The sequence below is a fragment of the Dioscorea cayenensis genome, chromosome 19, assembly GCF_009730915.1.
Source record: "Dioscorea cayenensis subsp. rotundata cultivar TDr96_F1 chromosome 19, TDr96_F1_v2_PseudoChromosome.rev07_lg8_w22 25.fasta, whole genome shotgun sequence".
NCBI classification, from domain to species: domain Eukaryota; kingdom Viridiplantae; phylum Streptophyta; class Magnoliopsida; order Dioscoreales; family Dioscoreaceae; genus Dioscorea; species Dioscorea cayenensis.
The window spans coordinates 31,440,551-31,467,595 of record NC_052489.1 but is presented as its reverse complement, the minus strand read 5'-3'; the positions used below and the strand labels follow the sequence as shown (position 1 = coordinate 31,467,595).

Here is a 27,045-nt window from a genome sequence, read left to right as displayed (position 1 = left end):
TATATATCTAGATGCTGCATGAATTAGCTAGCATTGGAGAACTTGTTATAATACATTGTAAAAATAATTAAATATTAATACATAAATATATATAGTAACTGCATAAACGATTGGATAAGGTAAGAGAGGTCGACTGGGTTTGCTTTCTTCCGCTCTGCTGAGTGCTGAGAGAAATACCTGTGGAAAAAAAAACCAAACAAAAACAAAAACGAGAGAGAGAGAATGTGTCCCTGCCGCTGCCGCTTGTCTCTGGTCATCAACAGCACCCTTCTCCTCCTCCGTCTCTTTGAGAGGCACCCGTCTCATCCCCATTACCAATGTCACCCCTCTTCTTCAGTCGGCGGCAACCTTTCCCTGCATCGTTGCCAAGACCGTCACCCGCAAGAAGAACCGCGATGCTCGCCATCAGCGCGTGCGGAAGAAGGTCAGTCCTTCTCCTTCCTCCTAATCTTAATAATTTCTTACCAATCTGCGATTTTGTTTGAAGTTGATTGTTTGTCATCTTGCTTCTACCCCACTGTCGGTCATTGGTTGTTACCTGTGCTATTGTTATGTTTCCACTTTTCCAGTAGTAACACCAAATCCAATCAATTGGTTGCTATCTGTTCAGGTAGAGGGTACACCGGAGAGGCCAAGGCTATCCGTTTTCCGTTCCAACAAACACCTATATGTCCAAGTCATTGATGACACCAAGATGCACACTCTTGCTTCTGCTTCAACGATGCAGAAGCCTATCTCTCAAGAATTTGATTACTCTTCTGCCCCCACCATTGTAAGTATTTCCATTTTAACGTTATTGTGTTGTATTCACACATTCTGTTCTTCCCTATCTGCTGTTTCTTTTGCATTCTTAGCTACTCTTGCCATAACAAATTGCAATTTTTCTTTTAAATGTTGAAAAGACTTACCACCTAACAAGAATTTGCTTTTTCTAGTAAAGAAGGTTAATTTATTAGTTCAAATCATACTAGAAGGTTGACATTCCTTAGACGAGCATAGGAAATTCCTCTTACAGCATCACACTGATTATGATAGACATTTGCATATTTCTTTAGCTAACCCATCTCCCTTGCTGACCACATGCGGACTACATGGCATATTTTGTGTTCTTCCCTTCAGCTGCTCTGTTACTCTCGCAGGTTTATTAAATTTTCAAATTCCAAATGTCAAGCAAAAGTTTGTTGTTTCCCTATCTGCTGTTTGTTCCGTACCACATCTAGTGGTAGTTGTACTATGTTCTTTCTTTTTTTTAATGCACTGTGGTTTATCCACTTTTTCAGGTTTGTTCCCTACCAGTAGAGGTTGCTTTATGACTTAATCTATTAAACTGTACACTGAGCCCCTTACCCTTAGGGAACAATATCTTTCACAAATTCTGATAGCTACCCTTCAGGCTCCAAAGTGCATAATAATCTATTCTGATGTTCATTTTCTAGGTCATCATGTAACAAGTTATGGGATCAAATGAAGCTATCCTCATCTTTGACCAAAGACTGACAAAAAGAAAGTTGTTTCGATATTTCACCAAACAGTAACAAAACAATCCAAATAATCTTCCATTTATCCTTCCCCTATCTCTCAAATTCACTTTGACTGAATTTTCGCCTATGATGCATAATCCTTTTTGACATAACTTGTGTGAAATATAATATTTTTGATTTTTGTTGGTAAATAAGCTAAATGGTTAATTTGTTCACATTGTTGATCGGCATCTATGAAATCACAATAATGAAAGAGAAAAATGAAAGAGCAATTACATAAAGATAGAAAGTTATGCCGTTTGGCAATTTTGTTCCTTTATGACAAAAATACTAGGAATTCACAAGTTCAAGGATATAGATTTTTGTCATATGTGTAGGTTGTGAGTTAAATCATCATGGATTGGCAAGGCTCAAGTAATTGTTGCTTTCCATTTGCTCCTTGTTCATAAATTACAAGCACCTTCCCTTGCAATAACTGGAGTGCTTTGGGATTTGAAACATCTCTACCTTGAAAACTTCTATATCTTCCAAAATCATCATTTGGTTGATCAACTTTTCTTTTAGCTCAAATAAAATAAGAAAAATCCCCTTTGTTCAAATGGGAGAATTTCTTTTGGATTATATTAACCTCTATCATAATATTATTTGCAAACTTTTGTGTAAGTTTGTCTGTTTTGATGCATAAATTAATATTTTGTTCCGAAAGTGTAGCTTTGATCTTTTGAGTTAGATGTTTCTACGGAAAGTGTATCTTGATCCTTTGAGTTATATTGATAAAGTGGATAAACCACAACTTTGAGTTATATTCTGCAATCCAGTTTTTGACATGCTGTCAATTTAACAATTTTGGTTACTAGGAAGTGGCAAAGAAGGTGGGTGAAGCCATTGCAAAGTCTTGCTTGGAGAAAGGAATCTCAAAGGGTTGCCTCTGACAGAGGTGGTTACCCTTATCATGGCCGTATAGAAGCCTTGAGCTAACTCTGCACGAGAGAATGGTCTTCAGTTCTGAACCCGGGAGATGTTGAGATGTGTATGAAATCAATCATCTTTGTAGCTCATGTTTGATCGTAGACATCAGTAATGATTCTTGCTCAGGTTTCCTTCCATAGACTGGATATGTTTTTTATATTTTTATCCCATGACCGAAGCCCTCTGGCTTGCGCCTTTGGATCTGAACTTTATTTTTGTTTTCTCCAATGTCAAGAAGATTTGCAGGTATTATATCAGATGAATAATCTAGTGTTGAAGGGACCTAATCCTTTCTTGCTTTTTCTTTTGCGCTTTTGTTTGTTTGATTGCCAGAAATGTGCAAGGGAGGTTCTCAAAGAGAAACTATGTGATTAGTGGCATGTTATTGACTAATTGTCATTGACTTATTTGGTTCTTGGAGGTTTGGTTTGGTTATCAGGTTTCTAATGTTTGCTAATGTTTCTTGCATGTTACTTTATTTATTTATTTTCTAGGGGTTCTGATCAGTGCATGGCATCTGAATACAGCAAAAGAGAATTATATATATATATATATATATCAATTAACATAAGGATGTTATGTATGAAATGAGCATGGAGAATGTGATGGATATCTTTAGGCTTTAGCAAAATAGCAACCTATGGGTATGCTAAGCCCCAGGCAACAAACCACGTGATGCTGACTCCTCCTCCCCCTGTTGCAACTTGAATCTGCATTCACCAAATTAACATAAGGAAGTAAGGATGTTATGTATCAAATGGGATGGAGAATGTGATGGAGGACATCTTTAGCAACCTAAGGGTAGGGTATATATATATATATATATACATACGTAACCCTAAAAGAAAGACCCACGCAACCACGTGATGCTCCTGGCTTCCTTGTTGCAACTTGAATCTGCTTTTCATGAACCTCTTTTCCCATCTTGGCTTATTGCATGCGACTCACTCCTCCCATACACTAGTACTAACATTATTTATTTATTGTTGAAGCCCAAATTAAACAGGCATGTAAATTTTGGCAAAATTAGTAAGCTTATAGCTATGGTATTGGTATGGTATAAATTTATACCATAGCTATAATTTTGCATGGTTTGCTATGAGATTCTTCACAGATATATATATATATATATATATATATAGCTATGGTATGGTATAAATTCATTCATTGTTCCTATAATATGTGCAAATTCCAAATTTAGTCAGTGGATACCGTGTTTGTTACTAAACTTATTACTCATTTTGAATGAGTACTTTAATTGTGAGGTCGTCCATTGAAAATCATAATTAATGCCATTGACTTCTTTCCAAAACATATATATCATGTGTAAATATAACGGATATATGCACACAAACATTCTCTTCAGTTATACATCATCTCACATCAATCTTAATAGCAGCAGCAGCAGCAGCAGCAGCAGCAGCAGATTAAGATGTTAATGATGATGAATATTGAGAAGAGGAGGATTTTGTGCATTACGCTGTTGGTAGTGGCCTTTACATTTGAGCGTCATGGCAAAACAAGGGTGCTGCAGGTGTATGGACAAGAAGAATTTGTAGAAGAAGAAGAAGAAAAAGGCATCTCAATCCCATCAAGAAGTAATAGAGGTGGAGGTGGTGAGGATTTTGTGAAGGTGAGTGGCTTGCAATTTACTAGGAATGGGAGTACCTTCTACTTGAACGGTTTCAATGCTTACTGGATGATGCTGGTGGCATCTGACTCCAACACAGAGGCTCAAGGTGGCCTCTGCCCTGAGACAAGCCTCAGTATATGGATTAACTCTTGCTAGAACTTGGGCTTTTTAGCGATGGTACTGCCGCTTCTAATAAGCCCTTGCAATCAGCTCCTGGTTCTTACTAACGAGGCTATGTTCCAAGTACACATAAAAGTACTAATTTATTAATTAGATTAATGATTTATTTTAACATTTTAAGTTTTTCTTTTAATTTGAATATATATAATTCGAGGTTTTAATTCAGCAGAATATATATATATATCTATATATATATATATATATATATATATATTTGTATACATTATATGTATCTCATTCACTATTTTGATTTAATTACAGGGATTAGATTTTGTGGTTTCAGAAGCTCATAGAAATGGGATTTATCTGATAATGAGTCTGGTGAATTACTATTCGGATTTTGGAGGGAGAAAACAGTATGTCCAATGGGCAAGAGAGAAGGGCCAGAACGTGACCTCCACGGATGACTTTTACACTAACATCATGATCAAGGGCTTTTACAAGAACCATGTTAAGGTAGTGTAAGTAGCATTATATATATATATATATATATATGCGTCACGGCATACATAAAAAAATAAAAAGGTTGTATATATTGGCCCAGCACGGTTGGGGCAGCGACATTCCTTATTTCCTTTCCTTATATCTCTTTTTGTTTTGTTTTTTGTTTTTTATTATTTTTATTTCTGTGGTTTCATCATATATATAATATATTGAGGATAATTATATATTGAATTTATTTGATTGGGGATTCAGACAATACTGACCCGGAGGAACACTATTAACGGGATGATATACAAGGATGATCCCACCATCTTCGCATGGGAATTGATTAATGAGCCCCGTTGTGAAAGTGATCTCTCAGGCAAGATATTACAGGTATATATATATATATATATATATATATATATTCTCTTGAATGATATATATATACACATTTTAGTTTACTCAAATTGTTTTTTTTTTAAATCTTTTGCATCGTATTTATATATTTTATTTGTATAGAACTGGATCACAGAGATGGCAGCTTATGTGAAATCCATAGACAAGAAGCATCTGCTTGATGTGGGAATGGAAGGATTTTATGGAAATAGCACACCTGAAAAAAAGTATTTAAATCCTGGAGGTATTGTGTTTGGTACTGATTTCTTGATTCACAATCAGATTAAGGGGATCGACTTCGCTACATTTCATGCCTACCCAGATATATGGTATTAATTAATTAATCTCCATATATATGCATCAATGTGCATGTTTCTTTATTAAATTTTTCATGTCAATGATGATGATGCCTTTTTACATGCACTTGAAGGTTATCAGGCTCAGTTGATAAAGTCCAATTAGAATACATGAAGAATTGGACAGAGTCACATGTGCAGGATGCAGGCAGAATATTGAAAAAGCCAATCTTGATGGGTGAGTTTGGGAAATCTTTGAAGCCAAAAGGAGGCTCAATCAAGTCAAGGGATGCTTTAATGGTTATCACCTACACAATGATCCTCCACAGTGCTCGCAATAATGGCCCATTCGCTGGAGGCCTTTTTTGGCAACTTCTGGACCAAGCCTTGGGCCAGTTCCAAGATGGCTACGGCATCGTCTTGCCTGAATTCCCTTCCACCGCGGCTCTCATTGCCAGTCACTCTCGCACCTTATCTAACCTCAATCACCATCTTTAGTTAGTTTTCATTCCATGCATATATATATATATATATTGCTTTGAATGATATGATCAACATGATCGCGATTTGATGCTAAATATTATAAATTTCATCTAAATATTATCTCATGTCAAGTCATGTGTGAATACACCTAGCTATTAGTATACATACTCTGTTTAAATTTTCTTGTCCTAGCTCCTTGATCATCTACCATCATTTCTGTCGCGCTCCGAACCTAGCACGGCGGCGGACAAATGGCCGCGCACCCACAGGACAAAAGCTACGCAGGTACCCACGGCCTAAAACCTGACTCAGAGCAAAAAAAAAAATGATCTAACAAAGCCACATATTACAAGTAATAAAACACAACAACTTCCGACTATAACTTCAAGGACTACAACAAGAGAATTTACAACTCAATTACACTGAGAAAAGATACTTGACCGCCCGCTAATTTACAACCCGGATCTTGCTCTTGATATGAAAAGGAGAAAACAACTATTTATGAGCTTGACAGCCCAGTAAGTATCCACTAAAATTATCGGGATTATAAAAGTTTCAAAATTTCAAAACTTAAATAGGTATAATAAAATACAAGTTTATCAGAATAAAATTCAGAAGTTCAGTTTTTCAATAAAACATAACTGATCAAAAAGTCAAGCATATATGTCTCACAAATAAATATTGAAAAAACAAAATGTCAAAGGTCATATGTTTACCTTCGGTGACCCGAGCCAGAATATCAGAGGTTATAAGTTTACCCTCGGTGACCCGAGCCAGAATTATCAGAAGCCGTATTCTTATTAAACATGAGTCGTGATTCAACATCTAAGATCCTCAAATTCTTTGATCAAGATTCATGCTTCCTGCAAAAATGTCATTGAGCACCACTATAGAAATTTGATCATATCTCACAAATTACAGGGCTAAAAATTCTAAAATTTGACGAGTCAAATATAAAATCATCTTCTACAACTTTCTTATATAAATCTAAATATAAATCAGAACTTAAAAATCATGAAATTAATCAAAAAAATGTTCAAGGGTTGCCTGCAAATCATGTCCGCGTCACTGTGTCTAAACTTATAATTTATAGGATACTTTTTGTAAAAATTCTGAAATTTTTGCACGTACTTTAGCCAACATCGAACTCTACAAGCTTCTTTTTTTGTGCCATTCTTGGAAGCTAACTACACAAGACTAACACCTTCTTGATTGAAGCCTACAGATAAGTAATATTCCTTGATTTTTTTTTTTTGGGAAAGAGGAGCGGGGCGAACTCACTAGAGACCCAGGGACGTGCACAAGCCTCGGTGGAACAAGTGGGGACGGGGCCGCGCTCACGTGGGCGCTGGAACCACCCGTACACAACCACTATTCACAACTCCCAGAAATGTACCCTCAGCCGAGAATCGAACTCTCACCACTCGGTGAGAGCTCTATCGGCGACCCGTGTACCAATAGACCCGAAGGTCGTTGGCAATATTCCTTGATTTGTAAAGGCAAGATGGCAGAACATTGATAACCTCCACTGTCAAATTTAATGTGTGCTCCTACAATTTTCTCATTGATGGGGGACTTCAATGCACGGTGTCACTCACTCTACTAAAAGTTTATGCCCAGGAAGATTAGTACATTAATTGGCTTGTTTGAGATAATAAGATTCTTATACTAAAATATTCATCCATTACTTCTATACTCAATAAGACAGCTAACATGCTTCTTTCTTGGATTAATGCAGACTCGGTGCCTTTTCAGCAGGATCCATCTGATGCTGCTCAGAAGATCAAGCGTTCTCTTAACTTCCTGAGCTCCAGATCCACTGACTCTACAGGAGAAATGGCGCATATCACAGACCGGGAGTAATCTGCTTCTCTTTTGTTGCTGGACTGGCCTTTGTCTCCAGATGGTGGACTTCGTCAGCTCAGCTCGCTATCTTTTCCCTCATCTACATTATTGTTGTTTTTTATTCTAATTCTGTTTATTGTTACCTCATCCATGGTGAGGATATCATCTTTTATTATTGTTGTTTGTCAGTTTGGTTTATCTTACTTCTGTACTTTGTTCTCTTTGTTTCTCTATTTTTTCTATTAAATTTGTGGTTTATCCACTTTATTCAAAAAAAAAAAAAATTCTTATACTAGAAAATCTCTTTTCTAAGAGATGTAATAAACCCTCACATGACCCAACGTGTTCTTTGCCACATAGCCATTACGACAGATGAACCACACGCTTGTTCATTCAGTGTCTTTTTACAATGTTCATTGGGAATCATTTTGTTTGACCCTTAGACAACTACAAATGCCTCGGTCCTTAGAGGATCTTTGGGGTAACTCGCTCCAAAGACTTAATTTTCCAAGCGAAGTCTCATGGGATCGATCTCTTAGGTAGAACTGTCACATAGCATATTTGGCTTACTTAAAGTGAGTGTATTTTCAATTTTATGGCACTATTTCTTTTATCAGTTCTTTTGAAAATAAGTTACATGTTTTTTTCTTTTTTTTTTTTCTGTAGCTTTTGCAATTTAAAAGCAAAAATCGGAGTTCTTTACTGATGTTGTACAGTTTCCAAGGCAATTCTATATTATCATATGACAACCAACTAGTAAAAGTATAATTCTATAAGGTAACATCGCTATAAAAGGACTGTAAGTCTTGAGGTTTTATACATGGTTAATTTGCCTGCATTAAAAAAAAAAAATTGAGTAGGCAATTCTATATTGATTTTCAAATAGTAGCATGCCCGTACTAAAGTGGCTAATGAGAATATAGAAATTTAAAATAATAAATAAATAAACGAGTTGATTATAGATCAATAGATGTATTAACTTTAATTGGAATATTATTCAGTTCAATTATGGTTCGGGTGTCATTTCTTTGGTTCGAGTGTCATTTCTCTTGATAAGGAGAAAACAAATTAAATTTGTTTTCATACATGCACAAGCAAAGATTGTTCCAATTAAAGATGTTTGAATCAGTCTAGCTATTAGAAAAAAAAAAACCTACTAATCCATATAACCCAATGTAATTGAGCATTCTAAAAAAAATTGAATTTTAAAAAGTAAGAAAGTATTAAATTAATGCATGCTTGCTGCTGTGCTGCTTTTTTTAATAAATTATGATTTATTAATAATGCATACTTAAATCGGTGCACTAAAAAGCTAGAAAAAGGTTGTATTATAATAAACCAGAATTATTGTCCTAGTGATGATATGGTGTCAGCAATTTCAACGAAACAAATTAAAAAGTTTGATTTGCTTGTAAAACTGTCAGACCACGAGAAAAATTGAAGAAAAGTTTTTGGAGTACAAGTTTGAAGGAAGAAGGCGCGCTTTGCAGTGGGGGGAATTAATTCCTCGTGTCGTGTTCCTTAATTTTGTTCTAGTTGATGATGGGAACGACAGAGAAAGCGCGCGTTAATTTGCTTGCGTGTCCCAATATATATATCTAATTGACGATGCAATGCAGGCAGCATGATTAAAAGGTGGACTACGTACTTGTCATGCTTGATGCGCGCCAAAGTTGCTGCAGGAGTTACACTGCATGCCGGAGGAGCCAAAGTCCACTGGCTAGAGAGTAGAGATTCCTAGCTATCTCCCCGCTCCTCCCTCTTCAATCGGTTTTATTAATTACTAAAATCCTTTAGGCTAGCTAGAGATTCATTAATCAACCGCGCGTGATTGATGGAATCGGACATCTGACTGACTTCTTCTTCATAGAAATTAGTAGGGGGAACTGAAGGGACCTATTACGTACAATACACCTTTTTCTTAATTTCATGACTTTTACTTTTCAACCCCGCGCGCGTGATTATCGAATTCATCGTTAGACCGACAAAAATGGAATTAGAAGCCCATGGAATAACAAAAAACCGGAAGGATCACGTTCACACGTCTATATATATATATATATATATAGATAACGAAGAAGCATCTAGGCAAGCTAAGCAATCTCTTAATTTATGTGTATTTCTTTATTTTTAATTTTCTATTCGTGATTATTTGATTTCTGTTTGGATCCATATATATATATGGCAAAAAAACAAATTGTGTGTGCGCTGTTGTGGGTTTCAGCTTTGGTTGGGCCTCGGTCAATAATAGAGCATGCATATGGATATGGCGGCGAAGCAGCGGCATCTGATTTTGTGAAAGCCGATGGCACTAGTTTCACGGTGAATGGACAGCTATTCTATCCGAATGGATTCAATGCTTACTGGCTTATGTCAAAAGCGTCGAAGCCTTCAGAGATGGACAAAGTATCGCGTGCTCTCCGCCAGGCTTCCTCCTACGGAATGACTGTCATCAGGACTTGGGCCTTCAAGGATGGCGGATACCGACCCTTGCAGTCCTCTCCCGGCGTCTACAATGAGGACATGTTCAAGGTACGTATAAATTATTAATTAATGCACACATTACATTACAATCATATATATATATATATATATAGCGCACATATAGCTAGCTAGCTAGCTTTCAGATGTGAATGAAATTATTTATTTATTCAACTGTGTATATATATATATATTAATTAGTTCTCTGATGATGTGTATGTTTGTATATATATGTGATCTGTGCATGCAGGGCCTTGATTTTGTGATTTCCGAAGCTAAGAAATATGGACTTTCTTTGATATTGAGTCTGGTTAATAATTTTTATGGAAAGAGACAGTACGTTGAATGGGCAATGCAGCGAGGGGAGAACTTGACCTCTGAAGATGACTTTTACACAAATTATCTCGTCAAAACATTTTATAAAAATCATGTCAAGGTAATAATAATAATAATAATAATAATAATAATAATAATAATAATAATAATAATAATTGATGATGTACATACTATACGGTATGCACATGGCAAATATGGCATACAATGTGTGCATGTACTGTTTAATTACATGCTAGTTAAATCTGCTCACTTATACATACATATTTAATTAATCATGACCTTGAAAATGAAATTCCATCTAGCTTATATTAATTGTATAATTCATTTTGATTTAACACAGACAATTCTCTTAAGAAACAACACGAAGACAGGGGTGGTGTATAAAGATGATCCAAGCATCATGGCATGGGAGCTGATGAATGAGGGCCGGTGCAAGAGCGACCTGTCTGGGCGAACCATGCAGGCATGGATTGAAGAGATGGCCGGGTATGTCAAAGCCATTGACCGCAACCATTTGCTGGAAGTGGGCTTGGAAGGCTTCTTTGGTGGGCTGGATCAGGACCAGGAGGCCATTCAATATGACCCGTTTGCCTCCTCTCGTAACGTCGGCAGTGATTTTATATCCAATAACCAGATCCATGGAATTGACTTTGCCACCATTCATTTATATCCCAATCTATGGTACGTACCATCAACAACACCTAATTACCTTCTTTCTCGTGCATTGCTAATCAGTGATTGTTCGTTCATCTTAAAAACCTTACAAGCCATGCAGTGCCAAAATAAAACAAATGCATCCCTACCCAACCCCACGTTTATCCGTAATTAACAGCAGGCCAATTAAGACCTATATATATATATATGTAGTAATAAATTACACAACACTCCCGTGGTCGTTTTCAGGAAAGATATATTACATCACGAAATGCATTCAAGTTGGTTATTTAATTTTTAAAAAATTAAATACGGATATTTTTATTAATTTGGTTTGACTAGCAGGATCCCTCACGCAGATGATGCGACCCAACTTAGCTTTTTTTGAGGGACTGGATACACTCTCACTCAAACGCTGCAGATGAGATTCTAAGGAAGCCACTCCTAGTTACAGAATTCGGAAAAACCAGCCGGTTTGCGGGGTGCAATGGAGTTGATAAAGTAGAGATTTTACCGCACAGCTTACGCTGTGATCTACAAGTTGATCCGGGCCAGGAGCGCCTGCGCAGGTGGTTTGTTTTTGGCAGCTGCTTCTGCCGGGGATGGAAAAATTTGAGTGATGGCTACGAGATCATTCTCTCTGACTGTCCATCTATAGCAAACATAATATCCCGACACTCTCGCTTGATCTCCAACCTTCATAGTCGTCATAGTTTGTGGGGGTTGACTTCGACCTACCGGTAGACTTAGACACATATAATTTAAAAGAAGGCATTGTTGAGGGGTAGCGAGCTGATAAAACTAGAAAGGAATCCATCAGTTTTTTTTTCTGTTCAGGAATCCATATATCAGTTTGTTTTCTGTTCATGTACTCGGCCCAATATACAAATGAAAAGTCAAAACGACTCATGTAAAAGTATTTCTTGATTGGATTGTCTTTAATAGTACTCAGCCCCATACATTGAAACACATATGAAAAGTCAAAATGATCCGCGAATACCGATTTATTAGTTGTTCAAGTTCTCAACCATATGCACGCAAGCGTGTGTGCGCGTACGTGTGTGTATATATAGATAGATATGACAGAGTTCGTTCTTTCAAGTTTTCAACGGTGGGAACCATTTCTTAATTTGCCCTTGCACTTATGGTTTATGAAAATAAATAAATAAATGAATAAAGATGAGATGTGCTCAAGAGAGTGTATGATCTTTTTGTAGACCACAGGATTCTTGGCAATGTATCATAGATTTATTGTTAAAAATTGAGGCGCTAGGGATGGGCGAAGGGGGACATGCCCTCGTAGGTTTTTGATTAAAAAGTGGATAAACCATCGATTTATTAAAAGAGTAAAAAAACAAGATCAAGGAAGATAAGACCCTCACCAGAAGTGAGGGGGTACAAGTGCAAGAAAGAAAAGGGAAAAGAAAAGAGAGAAGAAAAGGATCTAATCAGGCGGAAGGCACCGTCTAGCGTCTCAGGCCTGACTAGAAGAACAGGTGGGTCGACTAATCCTGGGGGGCGATGCGATCCAGATCGCCTGCAGAGTTGGAGGCCCTTGCGCTGAAGAAGTCAAGAGAGCGCTTGATTTTTTGAGAAGCTTCAGTAAGAGGTTGTTGATGTCTATCTGCTGCAGTTGGGAACCAAGATAGAAGCATATTAGCAGTTTTAAAAATGATATTTAAATGCGGCAACGCAAGTAATTGAAAGATACGAGAATTCCTTTCAAGCCAAATGTTCCACAAAATTGCACGGGAGGTAAGGTCCCAGAGAGGTTGGGATTGAGGAGCGAGGGACGAGATCCAGGAAGTCCATAAATAGGGAATGGATTGTGGAAGAGAAGGCGAGCCTAAGGAGTGAGAGAAGAACTCCCAAATACGCTTTAGAAAAATTCACAGTCAATGAAGAGGTGATGAAGCATCTCCGAAGAATTGTGACAGAGAACACAGGTATCAGTGGAGTATTGGAAGTTGTAGCTCTTCTTGAAGATGTTGGATAAAGTGAGGATTTTGTCCTCGCCACCGACCAGGAGAAGAGAGTGATTTTGCTGGGGCAACGGATTTTCCAGAAGAGAGGATACAAAGGGGTCGCTGGGTTCCTCCATCTATAAGGAATTTATAAAAAGGATTTAATGATGAAAAGTGCCACAATTTTCCGGATTCCAAGTGTAGGTATCACTTTGCTCAAGGGAACAATCGGGAATAATATCTATGATAGGAGATAACATGTCAGCGTGATCAAAGGCGGAAAAATTTGCTCAATGTTGGTAAGGAGTCGGGAAAAATTGCCGAATGGTAATCCAAGGATCGGTCAGCTCATTGAAGAGGTCAGGGGCCAAATGATCTTTAAGTAGGATTCCATCATGCCACGGTCAAACCAAAGAGAGGTGTTGGAGCCACATTTGATCAATTTCGAGATACAAGAACGGAAGGAGTGGAGGATAGGAGTCACACCTGCCCAGAAGAAGGATTTGTTCCTAGGGGGAATGTGAAATAAGATTCCGTTTGTATCTTTGAGAGTGTAGTTAGCATGAATGGTTTTGGCCCAACCGCCAGTTGGATTGCCAGATAATTTCCACCACCACTTACTTAGTAAAGCGATGTTGAAGGTTTGGAGGTTAAGGATACCCCAACCACCCATGTCTTTAGGTCTAGTGATCCTGTTTCAGGCAATTAGTCTGATACCCTTAGGGCCCAGACCAGGGCCTCTCCAAAGGAAGTCTCTCCGGATTTTATCAATTTCCTTGATCACCCAAGCAGGAAGCTTGAAAACCGACATCCAAAGAAATGTAGCATAGAGGAGAGGACGAGTCGACGAGGGTCAAGCGACCGCCAAGAGATAAATAACTAGCTTTCCAAGTAGTGAGCTCGGAACGAACTCATACCAATGAGTTTCTCCCATCGAGTCTTCTGGGACGACGACCAGAGAGAGAAACTCCTAAGTAAGTGATAGGGAGATTGCTACGAGAGCAGTTAAGGATTCGCGGCAGGAGTGATGAGGTTGGAAGCCATAGTTGGAGGAATATAGGCAACTCTTGGAAAAAAATTTATAGATAAGCCGTAAGACCCATCATAGAGATACAAAATTAGTTTGATTATTTGAAGGTCTTCATGTCCTCCAGTGGAAAAAGATTAGGAGGTCGTCAAAGATATTGGAAGTGACGGATGCTATCGGAAGAATTAAGGGGAACGCCGATTAAAAACTTTTAGAGTTTAGAGCGTGAAAGAACATAGCGCTTAAGACATCGATGGCAAGGGCGAAGAGCGAGGGAGAAAGAGGATCACCTTGTCTCGCACCCCTTTTTGCAACGAATGTAACCTCGGGAAGTTCCATTGATAAGGAACCGCACCTTAGCGGAACAGAGGGATGGAGTTGACCCGTGAGAGCCATTTAGGGCCAAAGCCTCTAGCGGCAAGGATATCAAGCGTAAAAGTTCCAATCAAGGGAGTCAAAGGCTTTTGCAAAGTCCACTTTGAAAAATGTGACCCGACGCTTTTTTTTGAAGGTTAAAAATGACTTCTTGAGCGCCAACAATGTTCTCGGGCCGATACACCGCCCTCTGATGAATCCAGTTGCGAATCATCAATAAGCAAACTGATAACCGAACTTAAACGGTTGGCAAGAATTTTGGAGATGATTTTACATGTGGAGTTGATAAGACTGATGGGACGAAAGTCCGATACAGTGCAGGGCGAGTTGTTTTTAGCGATAAGGGCAATGTGAATCCAGTTAATACGCTCAAGGTTAATGGTTCCCTCATAAAAGTCCTCGCAAAGTTTGACAATTGAGGGTTGAAGGATGGTCCAATGTTTTTGAAAGAAAAAAATAGGGAAGCCGTCCGGACCAGGGGATTTGTCGGGATGAAGACCAAAGACGGCAAGTTTGATCTCGTCAGAGGAGAAAGGTAATTCAAGATGGGAAAGATCAATTCTTTCCTTTAGTAGTCGAAGAGGTAGTGCCGATCAAGGAGAAATCTGCTTTGACAAAGCAGATCGAAAAACCGAGCGGTAGTGATTAGAAAAAAATCTTCCAATTTGTTCGTTACCGGAGATCCAACAGACTATCCTCGAAGAATACGAGGGATAAAAATTTTTTTATTTCTCCCGCCATTAGCAACTCGGTGGAAGAAATTGGTATTGAGTCTCCTTCCTTAAGCCGTGATTCGGATCGTTGTTTCCAATAAATCTCTTCCTGATTTAATATGTTATATAATTCGTAATCGAATTTGAGAAAGACGGAAAGACTCTTCCTCAGAAAGAGGTCTAGATTCACCAATGATATCAATGGAGTGAAGTTCAGCCAGGAGATTGCATTTAAGGATCTTAGGGGCTTGAAAAGTGTTTCTGGACCAAGATCGGAGTTTGGATTTAAGTAGAGCCAATTTTTTGGATATGACAAACGCTCCGCAGCCAACCGGGTTTAGTTCTAGCCACCAATCATGAATGAGGTTGGTGAGGTGGTGATTGGTGTACCAGAACTTCTCGAATTTGAATAGCCGGGGACGCTTAAGGTGGTTTCCAAATTCGAGGCAGATAGGAGAGTGATCTGAGCCGAATCTAGGAAGGTCAAATTGATTGGTTCTGGGAAATAAGGAAGTCCAATCATGCGAGTAGAGAAATCTGTCAAGTCGGACCCAGATAGGGTTAGCTTGTCCATTGGTCCAAGTGAATTTTCTCCCATTTATAGGGGGATCGATTAGGTCAAGATCGCAAAGGAGGTTCTGGGAGGAGGTGATATCTCTAGGATTAGAAATACCAAGGTTTTTATCTTCAAAGGAAAAGATAGTATTGAAGTCGCCACGGATAATCCGAGGGTGAAGTAATGAGGTTTCTTAATGTTCGGAGTTCATTCCGAAGTTGGGTCTTAAGGATCTAGGATTAGGTCCGTAGACGCTAGAATGCATCCGTGGAGGAGTTATCGGAGCGATTAGTGAAGTTGATGGAGATGGAAAAAGGATCCTTTATGAAAGAGATTACCGACGAGAAGCGTAGCTATTCCTCGGCGATAATAATTCCACCAGTGAGCCATGGGGTCGGTAAGAAATCAAAAGAATCAATTTCGAGCCTCCGATTGTTCTCCAAAGAGAGCAATGGATGTTTTGGAGTTTGATTTCTTGGAAGCGCATCGATGTCCGCTTTGGAGTTAGAGATAACATCTTTCACTAAATGGCGTTTAGAAGGTCTGCCAAGACCTCTGACATTCCAGCATAAAATTATCATGAAAACAGGGAATGTCTAAATAGGTCTCGGAGGAGACCCAAGGGCTGTAAGGCATTTGGAGTTCCTATCAGCTTCGGTAGACCTGATTTTGTCTATGCATTTTTTTTTGTGATTAGGGGAACCAAGAAAGTTAATGCCACAGGAATTACTGTAATTAATAATTTGAGCATCTGACCAGGATGAAAAAACAGAATTAATGATAGAGGGCGTACCTTCTCGTGGATCTTCAGGGGTTTTCTTCTTAGAAGATCGAGGGGGATGGGGAACGAACCCAGCGTCTTCATTCCATCGTCCTGATGGTTTCTTGGGTCTCTCACTTCTTCTAAGCTGTTTGGGACTGGTATGGATATGTTTTGAGAAATCTTTAGGGAGCTCAGGAATTACTAGTGCAGTGTCAAAGTGTGAGGAGATATGATCCTCCTGATCGATGCAGTTGTCTTCAGGGAGGAAATCAGGATCAGCCATGTCCTGGTCAAGAAAGGTCTCATCTTCCCCCCAGTCGAGAAGTTCTTCATCAGAAGGGTTATCTTCTGGGGAAATCTGTGGAATGGGATCAAGATCATAGAATTTCTCAGAGTTGATGCAGGGCACCAGGGTCCATCCTCCATAAAAGAAGATCCATTTATAACCCTCGTGGATAGGTATAATTGCAGGATTATCTTGCGGTGAGAAGGGGTAATTCCTTGTATAGCGTATTCAAGAGGGGCCCCCGACCACAATCGTGGTTAGGGTTGTGAAGTGTGAGAATCACTTGGTAGTGGTGCCTTATCAGATAAATTGTTAAGTGATTTAGAATGTTGCTTATTTTGATAAGATAAATCTGTGTCAGAGAGAAGGTCCGGTATGCTCTTATCACGAGGCAAAGAGAGCTTTAAAGAGGTGAGAGTGCTGTGATCAAGGCTAGATGGATCTCGAGGCATCTCATCAGATTGGAGAGTGGGATTTTGATCAGAGTGCTGATTACGAAGAGCTGGCCGATCGGAGGGAATATCATCTCGGAGCTTCTCTAGAGAATCAGAGACACAATCACGTGGAGTGCAGGAATCTCGGGGGGCATGATCTCGAGGCAGAGAGGACGAGGGCAAGGTTCCAAATCGGATGAATGGGAGATCATCACGAGGCAGATGGACGGCCGTAGGAGGCTCCTCCATCACGTCTCCACTGCATGGCGACAGTGCAAGCTGTCCCCCTGCGCACTCGCGAGATGCCGATGGGAGCTCAGGGGTTCTGGCAATCGGCCGGTCACCGGAAAGAAGCAAAGAACCTCCCTGAGGTCCGCTAACGGTGCTCCCAGTAGAGAGGCCGAGGTCGGAGTGCTCAACGGCCTTGCCAGAGGGGATATCTCACGGGAGGTTGCACCAAAGGTGCTTTGCCCTTATCGGATTTGGGCACATAGGTGGGGTTGCTGGAGGGCTGAGCTGATCGGAGATGAGCCGGAGGATGAGACGTCGTGCCTTGCACAAGCTTGGAACGGAGAGTATGAACTCCGTCATCTTCAAGTTTTACGATGAAACTCCTAACTCCGACGTCCACCGTGATCTCCAGCGGGAAGGAGATCGAGGATTTAAGTCTCACGAGAGTTCGGAGATGCTCCAAGGTAACGTGCTCCTTCTTCTGAACATAAATTAAGTCTCCAATCGGTTTGAGAATGTCGACGATGGAATCCCAGTTCCAGCAGTGGAGGGGGAGGTTCGTGATCCCCGATCCGGCTTGTACTTACCGCGGCCATCAGCGTGGGAGCCGATCGTGTCCGATAGTGATAGAGTAATGCAGCAAGGACCATGGGTAGTGATAAGAGTAATAGGGCTTCTCTTCACGGTCGTTGCTGCATCTTTGGAGGAAGATAAAGTGAGGATAAAATCATTGTTGAAGGGAGTGATGTGCTCGCAGAGATCGGTGTTCAAGCACTAAGGGAGTGAGTCATGAAGAGAGCGGACGCTGGCATTACCGGATAAAACCCTGATGATCACCATCTTCTTCAGTTCTTCCTTCGACTTTAGAATTGCTTCAGTGATAGGTAGTGAGACTCGGAGAGAGGTCTTGTTGGGTCTCGCAGGAATATGGAGGAGAGATTTGAGCTCAGAGGTGGAACTCCGAGGTTTGGGGTTCGAGTGGGAGGTTTCTAGAGAGAAGTTTTTAGAGCGGATTCTAGCCTTCTTGGAGTCAGGACGATGAGGAGGAGAACGGAGAGGGCAGCGGATGGCGAGGTGGCCGGCGCCGGAGCAACGTTTGCAGGTGAGCTGGTGACGACATTCATCAGCCCTATGACCAGTTCTCAAGCATTTAGAGCATCGCTCTACAGAGTCTGGTGAACGTCTTCTCTTCAGGGGAGCGGGGTGGGAGGCGGCTAAAGGTTCCAACGGCGGGGATCGAGTAGCATCAGCATAGGTGGTGCCCTCTCTCACCGGAGAGTTCTTGGGGGAATTGAGCGTCTGGAGCTAGATTGTCAGCCGAGAGGAGAGGTTTACGAGGGGGGAGGGGTGTGAGGTCTGAGGGCGAGAGTTCCTGCGGTGTTTGCCGGAGAAGCCCCCGCGAGATCCGCCACGTGGAGGCCGAGCGTTGCGTGGTTCTGCATGCGAGTCAGAGTAGTTCTCACGAGAGTTACAGAGGAATCTCATGGTCGGGAACACTGTTTAGACGGGGCTACGGGGAACACTGTTTGACTTCATGCTCAAAGTTGCAGAGGCATATATTGTTGGTTTTTTTTTTAAAATTCTATACATATATATATACATATATATTATTAATGCATATATATATATAACATATATATTTATAAAGTATCAAATTAATGTATATAATATAAAAACCATTATCTTTAGAAAAAAATTTTTGTAAAAATTTTATTGTTTAGCTCTTTTCATATTTTTATTGTTCAATGAGTTGTTTTATAAATTAGCATATATAGTCTAAAAAAATATTATAGTTTTAAACAATATATTTATAAAAATTTTTATTGTTTAGCTTTTTTTGACATTTAATAAAGTGGTTATATATATATATATGTAAAAATTTATTGTTTGACAACTTGATTTTCTAAGAAATAGTATATATATATATGCTATTTAAAAAATAAAGGTTTAGAAAAATATTTATAAAAATGAAATATTTGCTTCATTCATTTTTTTTGCTTGTCCTCTAAAAAGATTTTTAGCTCTCTTTAAAAAAAATTTAGCCCCTTTGGAAAAAATTTCTGGCCCCTCCCCTAGTGATGTAGTGCTGATAATGATTTGTTTGGTGGGCAGAGAAATGCAGAAGAATCATGCATGTTGGCGTTCCGCCCACTATAACTGTTCACGTATATGCGGGCGCAAGTTGCGCACAAGGCTTTCTACCGATTCTATATGGACTTTTATCAATGCAGGGCACAAGGTGCCTGCGCGCAAGGTTTTCTTGCAATGTTATGTGGCCTCTATGCTGGTGAATGACTCCCTTAGGTCGAATATGACCCTTGAAAGTGCAAATCTAACCTCTCTTTGTGCTCAAGAATGAGATAATAAACTCTAAAGGCCGAAAAATGCAAACAATGATGCAAAGACATCAAATTTAGTATGCAAACCCTTCAAATCGAAGAAAAAACCAAGGGATTATTTAAAGTTACTTGAAATGCATCCACTATGTCAACAATCGGCCGGGTTACATAGGTTTCTCTCTAGCTAATTAGAGGTTTACGAGCATAAAGACATTGGCATTCAATGGGAGAAACTCACAATAAGCACACATTCATCGTCTTCACGAAGATGAATTTTATGACTTCAAGAAGAGATAAAAGAAAGATCAAACCGGTGGATTTGGAGATCTACTTGCAAGGATGAACTACCCGAAGTATAGATGTAATCCGGCACTAAATGCTCTTCGATTCTCTTGCAAATCCTCAAACCCTAGCCTGTTGGATCTCTTCTTCTCCTTGAGCTTTTTCTCTTCCTCGATTCGTGCTCCAGAATAGCAGAGTACTTTCTCATGCCATTCTCTTTCCACTCTTTCTCATGCCATTCTTTTTCTCCTTCACCAATGAGGCCGGGATGATCCAAAATAACCCTTTCTATAAAGTAACTCTTTTGCCCATGCCTCTTCCAATGTTGACATGGTTTTTTTTTTTGTGTGCCCAAGAAGACTCAGATTGAACCACTTGTGAGAAGGTCGATGAGACACATCTTGCCCTACACAACCAAGAAGTTGTGGTCCTCGTCATGCTAGCAAGGCACGAAGTGTACATGCCCTCGAGGCAGCTTCAACATCTTGCCCACGTACTTCCATTCTAAAATGAGCTAGCGAAATGTTGTTGCCAAGGGCATTCAGAAATGAGAATTATTTTGATTTCTATGCAATATAAATAAAAGTGAGAATCATTTGATTGATATCTTAAAATTAAAATTTTAAATCATAAAAATTAACATAATTTGTTTTTATATTTTTATTTAAAAATTGAAAATTTAAATTGTTTTATATATTTTTTCATGTTGATGCACATAATATAAAACAATTATATTTAGTAAAAAAAATTATGAAAATTTATTGTTTGGTTCCATTATATCTTACAAATTAATTTTTTATATTTAAAGTCTATTGATTGGCAACTCGAAAATTTTTACAAATTAGTACATATAGTATTAATAAGATTATAGATTGTAGTATATTTAATAAGATTATAGAGTAACAAATTTTATTGTTTAGTGGATTGGCATATTAACTGAATTTATCATGTATTTTTTTAGCAATAAAATATTCTTTCCTATATTTTTAAAATTAGAAAAAAATATAATTATGATTTAATAAGTTGATTAATTATACAAAATTTAATTAGGTTAATATTGAAATTGAGAAAAACTTTGAAATTTACTTGTGAAATTGTTTATTGTAAATCAAATATAAGACATTATGAAGAGTTTCAGAAGTAATTTTACAATAATTTGTCTTTGTAGAAATCAATCAAAGAACAGTACAAAATTTTTGTGTTGTCAATAAGATATCAAACGAGGTACAGCACAAGTAGTTGTGTTGTAACACAACTACTTGCTTTGTTCTGTACTGCTTGTGCTGTACTTAGTTACGCATCAAACACACCCTAAAAGTGTGACACTAACATGTGACACTAACATTAACACTAACAATAATAATCTTTTCACATGACTTTCAGAAACTTTTGACATGTCAGATCTGGGTGAAATTAAATACTTTCTTGGTTTGGAAATACATTAAATCAGTGAGGGTGTCTCTATCTCACAGAGGAGATACATTGAAGATCTTGTACCACTGATGAACATGAAATATAGTAGCCATGTAGAGACACCAATGGCAGTTAATGAAAAATTTTCACTTGAAGACAATGAAGAATTAGCAGTTGCTACATTATACAGGAGCCTCATTGACAAGTTGCTATACATTGTGCATACAAGACCTGATATATGCTATGCTGTAACCTTTCTTTCAAGGTTTATGAGTAAACCAAAGATTGAACACCTCAATGCAACAAAAAGAGTTGTGAAGTATCTCTCAGGGACTGCAAGCTTTGGGTTGTTCTATCCTAGTGGTAGAGATAGCTGCTTAGAAGGGTTCACAGACTCTGATTGGGGAGGATCGTTGAGTGACAGAAAGAGCACTTTAGGCATGGTTTGCTGAATTGGAAGATGTTCAGTTAGTTGGTCCTCGAAGAAGCAGGAAGTGGTGGCTCTATCAACAACTGAGGCTGAATATATAGCTGCAACTTCGGCTACTTGCCAACTGGTGTGGCTGAGAAGGATTCTGAGTGAGTGTGGAATAAAGAGTGAAGGTTCAGCTGTGCTTTGGTGTGATAACCAGTCGACCATAGCTGTTGCAAAGAACCCGGCTTATCATGGGAGAACCAAACACATAGACGTGAGGTTTCATTTCATTCGGGGTTTTGTAACTGATGGTTCGATAATTCTAAAACATTGTAACACTGGTGATCAATTAGCTAATGTGTTCACCAAACCCCTGCCAACTGAGAAGCACCAGAGAATGAGAGCTGAATTAGGAGTGAAGATGCTTCAATCAAGGGGGAGTGTTGGTGCTGAGCTGGAGAAGTGATCGAAACATGATGCTGAGTAGCTACGTGCTCGGTCCTAGAAGGATGGTGAACATCATTGCTGAAGCATGAATGAAGAATACCCAGTATGGGGTGAAGAATGGAGCGTTTACTTAAGCTCAAGTGTTAGACTGGAGTAGAGAAAGTGTTTTGATTATGTAATATTTTATAGTATCATGTTTAAGGTTATGGGCCAATTAGGAGAAAGTTAGTGGATTATGTTGGCTAATGAAAAACAAGTTAAGTGAGTAACTTTTTTGTATTTTACTTTTCTAGTATAAAGTAAGTGGAGAAGGCTGAGTGCTGGTTGGCTGTTTTATGCTAGTCAAGATTTTCTTCTCATTTTTGGTTTTTCTTCAGCTTTGTCTAGTTACTTCTTCTTTGTTCTTTGCTTCTCTGGTTCCTGTTCATTCTCTCCTGTAGCTGCAGGTATTGGAGTGATCTCGCCGGTGTCATGATCCTCAACATGTTAATTAGAGCACTTGCTAATGTGGAAACAGATGACTTTTTTTTTTCACTTCTAAGAGAATGGTTAACCGATATGTTCTCAGTGCACTCTCCAGTTCATCAGTCATCGGCTCTTTTTATGCGAGTATGTAAATAATCCTGGCTCAATATTTCGGTGCAAGACTAGCCATGTATTACCATAAGAAACATGAAAGAAGCCCTTAGATCAGATAATTTATTAAAAAAAATAATTTATTTATAAATTAATTAGCTACCTTGATGAAATTGTGCAAGATCATATGTGAATTTTTCCCTTATTATATGTGAATTTTTCCCTTATCATATGTGAATTGATAAAGTAATTAGCTACAGGATGAAATTGTGCCAGGGACGTCTGCTCGAGATCTCCTCATCGGAAGAGGATACGGACTAAGAAAACATCTCCTCCTCACGTAAATGGCCTTCATCCTGTTGAGGCACCCTCCCATCCCATCTCCCTGCTCCTATTCAACGATCTTGCTGCTTATTAGTAAGGATATCCATCGGTCGAAAGAGCAAGGTTCGAGCTTCTCAGTGGCTTCTATTTGTGCCCTGAAAACTTTCGAAATTACTCTTTGAGGGTTTACCATCAACTTGCTTCCCCTTTCGCTTGCTCTTCAAAAGATTACAATCATTCCTCACATGACCTTATTTCTTACAATACCAACAAGTAACAACCCGGCCCCGTGACTTTGATCTTCTCTTTGCTTGTGACTTGCCCTTACTAGCCAAAACATCATCCCTTTGTTGAGACCTTCCTCTTTCACCGGCCGCTAGTGCTTGACTTGAGTCACTAGATATTTGTGAAGAAGCCCTTCTAGTCTCCTCACTACTCAATGAAGAAACAACATCATTCAACTTGAACTTGTTCCCCATTGTATTTGCCACGGTAGTAACAAGAGTATCCCAACTTGGAGGCAAATAGCTCAAAAGTAGCAAGCATAAGACCTCTTCATCAAGATTTACCTTTAGAGCCTTTAATTGTGCCACAATAGAGTTAAACTCATTCACATGCTTTCGCACCATGACACCATCCTTCATTTTCAAGAGAAATAACCTCTTCATGGCATGCATCTTATTAATACCCGATGGTTGCTCAAAAGATTGCTCCAAAGTACTCCAAAGTTCATGAGCGGTCTTACATTGATAAACATCAAACAAGATAGATGGTGAAATACATAGCCTTATCACTGACAAGCATTTTCGATCAAGAACCTTCCATTGTTCATCACTCATAGATGAGGGTTTAACATCATTCCCCAATAGTGGTAGATCCAACTCCTTATAGACAAGGTGATCCTCCATCATTATCTTCCATATTGGCCAATTGTCCTCCTTGAGCTTTTCAAACTCCATTACTTTGTCCATCAATACAAGCCCCAATTCTTTCAATTGCAAGCTTAGACAACCTCCACAATCCTAGAACGAATCTCTGATACCAATTGTTGCGTGTGAGGACTCGCGGAACTAGTGTGACAATTCGTTGAACACTTGGTGTGCAATATCATAATACCTAGCAATCACACAATGAATGGGCAATGCAAGGATAACATACAACCAATCTCACAAGAATAAAGTAATTATAATACAAATAAAAAAAACACACTTATATATTGCTTAAAAAGTTATAATTTTAAAATTTGTGTTTTCATATTTAAATTATATTCTTTAAAATTAATTTTTTATAAATAAAATTTGGGTTAAATAACCAAAGAGAAAAGATAATATGTTAATTATAAAACAAATAAGGGATTTAAATTAAAAAAACACACTTATATATTTTTTAAAAAGTTATTTAAAAGTTTAGTAAATTTTAAAACACTAATAATTTTTTAAAAAAAAATTGGTTAAAAAAACCTAAGAATAAGACAATTTATTGATTATAAAATAATGCAGGGGTTAAAATGCAAAAATCACAATTTTTAATTTAAAAATGCTGAGTCAGCAACCCAGTCAGCGCTAACTCAGCACCCAGTCAGCATGTTACATCATCCATGTGGGTGATGTGATGGTCCTAGGGCCATTTTGAAAATTAAAATGGCCCTAGGGCCATTTAGTTATATATATATATATAAAAAAAAAGGGCCAAGCTATTAAAAAGCCCCAAATCATATTGGTCACATCATTTCAGTGGGTGGTAGGATTGAAAGGGTTGGTGAGATAGGGGCGGCCTTCTAAAATTACTTTCGTCTGCTCTTTAGATCTAAGAGAGGCTTCCGGTTGTTTGCTAATTGGATACATCTCTTCCACCTCAAACCTCAAGTTGACCTTAGTTCTTTGGAAGCCCCTTTTTCTATGGAGGAAATTAAAAGAGCGACTTTTGACTTGGGTGCAGATAAGGCACCAGGGCCCATTGCCTTCCAGCTTTCTTTTTTTTTAAGGAACACTTTGACGTTTCCAAGAATGATATGCTCTGTCCCTACCACAATTTCTTCTCAGGGTATGCGAACTTGGAATGCGTCAACTAGGCTAATAGTGTCCTCATTCCGAAGAAGAATGGTGCTTATGAGGTTGGAGACTTGCTCCCAATTAGTCTCATCAACGCTCCTCTCAAAATCATCTACGTACAACATCTTGGCTTCTAGACTTAGCCTGATCAACTCTTTGGTTGACAATGTCCAGTCAGCCTTCATTAAGGGTCACACTATCTCGGATAACATTCTTGCGGAGTAAGAATTAATCTTTATCATCCAAAATGTAACCATCAAGGTCACATTTTTAAGGTTGACTTCACCAAAGCCTTTGATATGGTTGATGAAGAGTTCCTGTTTAACATTCTAGCTGCGAGGGGCTTTATGCCAAAGTGGATTTCTTGGGTACGTTCCATTCTTGAATCTTGCAAGGCAAATATATTGATCAATGGTTTACCTTTTGGATATGTCTGTTTCCGGCGTGGACTCTGTCAGGGTGCCCCTCTTTCCCCCTTACGTTTTGTGGTATTTTCGGTTTTTTTCTTGTGTAGAGTGGTTTATTTCGGGTCTTTTTCTTCTATGTTGATCTGGATGTTCTGTCGGGTGTGCAGGAGCGCTTACGCCTCACTGAGGTTGTGCCACCTCATGTGCGATCGCACAAGAGGTGGCACACCCACTGTGCCCTACACGCTGTAAAGTGCCTTTTTAGGCCTGTTTTAATGCCTTTTCTTGGGTTTCTTCTCCCTAACTCTCCCTTCATCTCCTTCTCTCTTCTCTTGCTTTTCCTTGGAGGCAAATGCTCGCCTCGCGGGGCGCTGAGCAGCTGCGGTGGCTCAGCGTGTGCTGAGCACGTGACTATGCCTCGGGTCCCAGCCATGAAGGCGAATACACACGCTCTCGCACAATCGTGCTAGACCAAAAATGGGTCGAACGCGCTCAAATGAACTCAGCCTCAGCTACTAAGTATAAACCAAAGAAGCTCGAACAAAAGTTTAATTCTATGCGCACAAAAAAGTAGAAACACCACATTTTTATTTGCAGACGTCTGCAGGTGATGTATTGCAATATATATATATATATGAAAAGGCAAATAAACCATGCACTAGCATTAAAATAAAAACGAGTTCAACATAAAAAATGAAGACCTAAACACATCTTAACAGCAGAGTGTCCATAACAAGGAAACATACTACATATGAATATATACATCTATACTTAGAAGATGCAATTAAAAAAACAGAAGATTTCAAAGTAGGTGACACCACCTCTATAGCAGGAGTGTTAGTCTTTGTTCTTCTCCTTAATTATATAAGTTGAGGGTTCGATCCATCGGCTCTCCATTTTCTAAAAAAAAATTATGTAAATATTTTTATATCAATTGTCAATTGGTAATTAAACATGTCCCTTGTCATAAAAGTAACTAACAAGAAATTTAGAAATTTAAAATAATAAAACAAATAAATTACTTCATAGATTTATATCATTTCTATAAAATAATAATAATAATAAATAAATAAACAAAAATACATTTCCTTTCATGCATGGACAAACAAGGAATGTTCCAATTTCTCATGATTGAATCAATCAATTACATAAACTTACTTATCCGTGTAACACAATGAAAGTGGGCATCCTAAAGAAAATTGAATTTTGATCATAAGTGTGAAGATAATTAATACAATGCGTGCTTAAATCTGTTTGATAAA

General features: G+C 38.7%; 1 protein-coding gene and 2 pseudogenes across 1 annotated transcript; all 3 read left to right on the top strand.

The window, feature by feature from the left end:
- The first annotated feature begins 11 nt into the window (after nucleotides 1-11).
- On the top strand, nucleotides 12-2,752 carry LOC120249395 (50S ribosomal protein L18, chloroplastic-like). Its single transcript, XM_039257884.1, is given in 6 exon segments — nucleotides 12-57; nucleotides 120-424; nucleotides 611-772; nucleotides 2,339-2,401; nucleotides 2,403-2,453; nucleotides 2,455-2,752. Coding segments are annotated over 6 exon segments (663 nt in total). The 3' UTR covers nucleotides 2,491-2,752.
- A 1,139-nt stretch (nucleotides 2,753-3,891) lies between these two features.
- LOC120249394 lies at nucleotides 3,892-7,727 on the top strand (annotated as a pseudogene).
- A 2,105-nt stretch (nucleotides 7,728-9,832) lies between these two features.
- LOC120249628 lies at nucleotides 9,833-12,080 on the top strand (annotated as a pseudogene).
- Nucleotides 12,081-27,045: the final 14,965 nt, after the last annotated feature.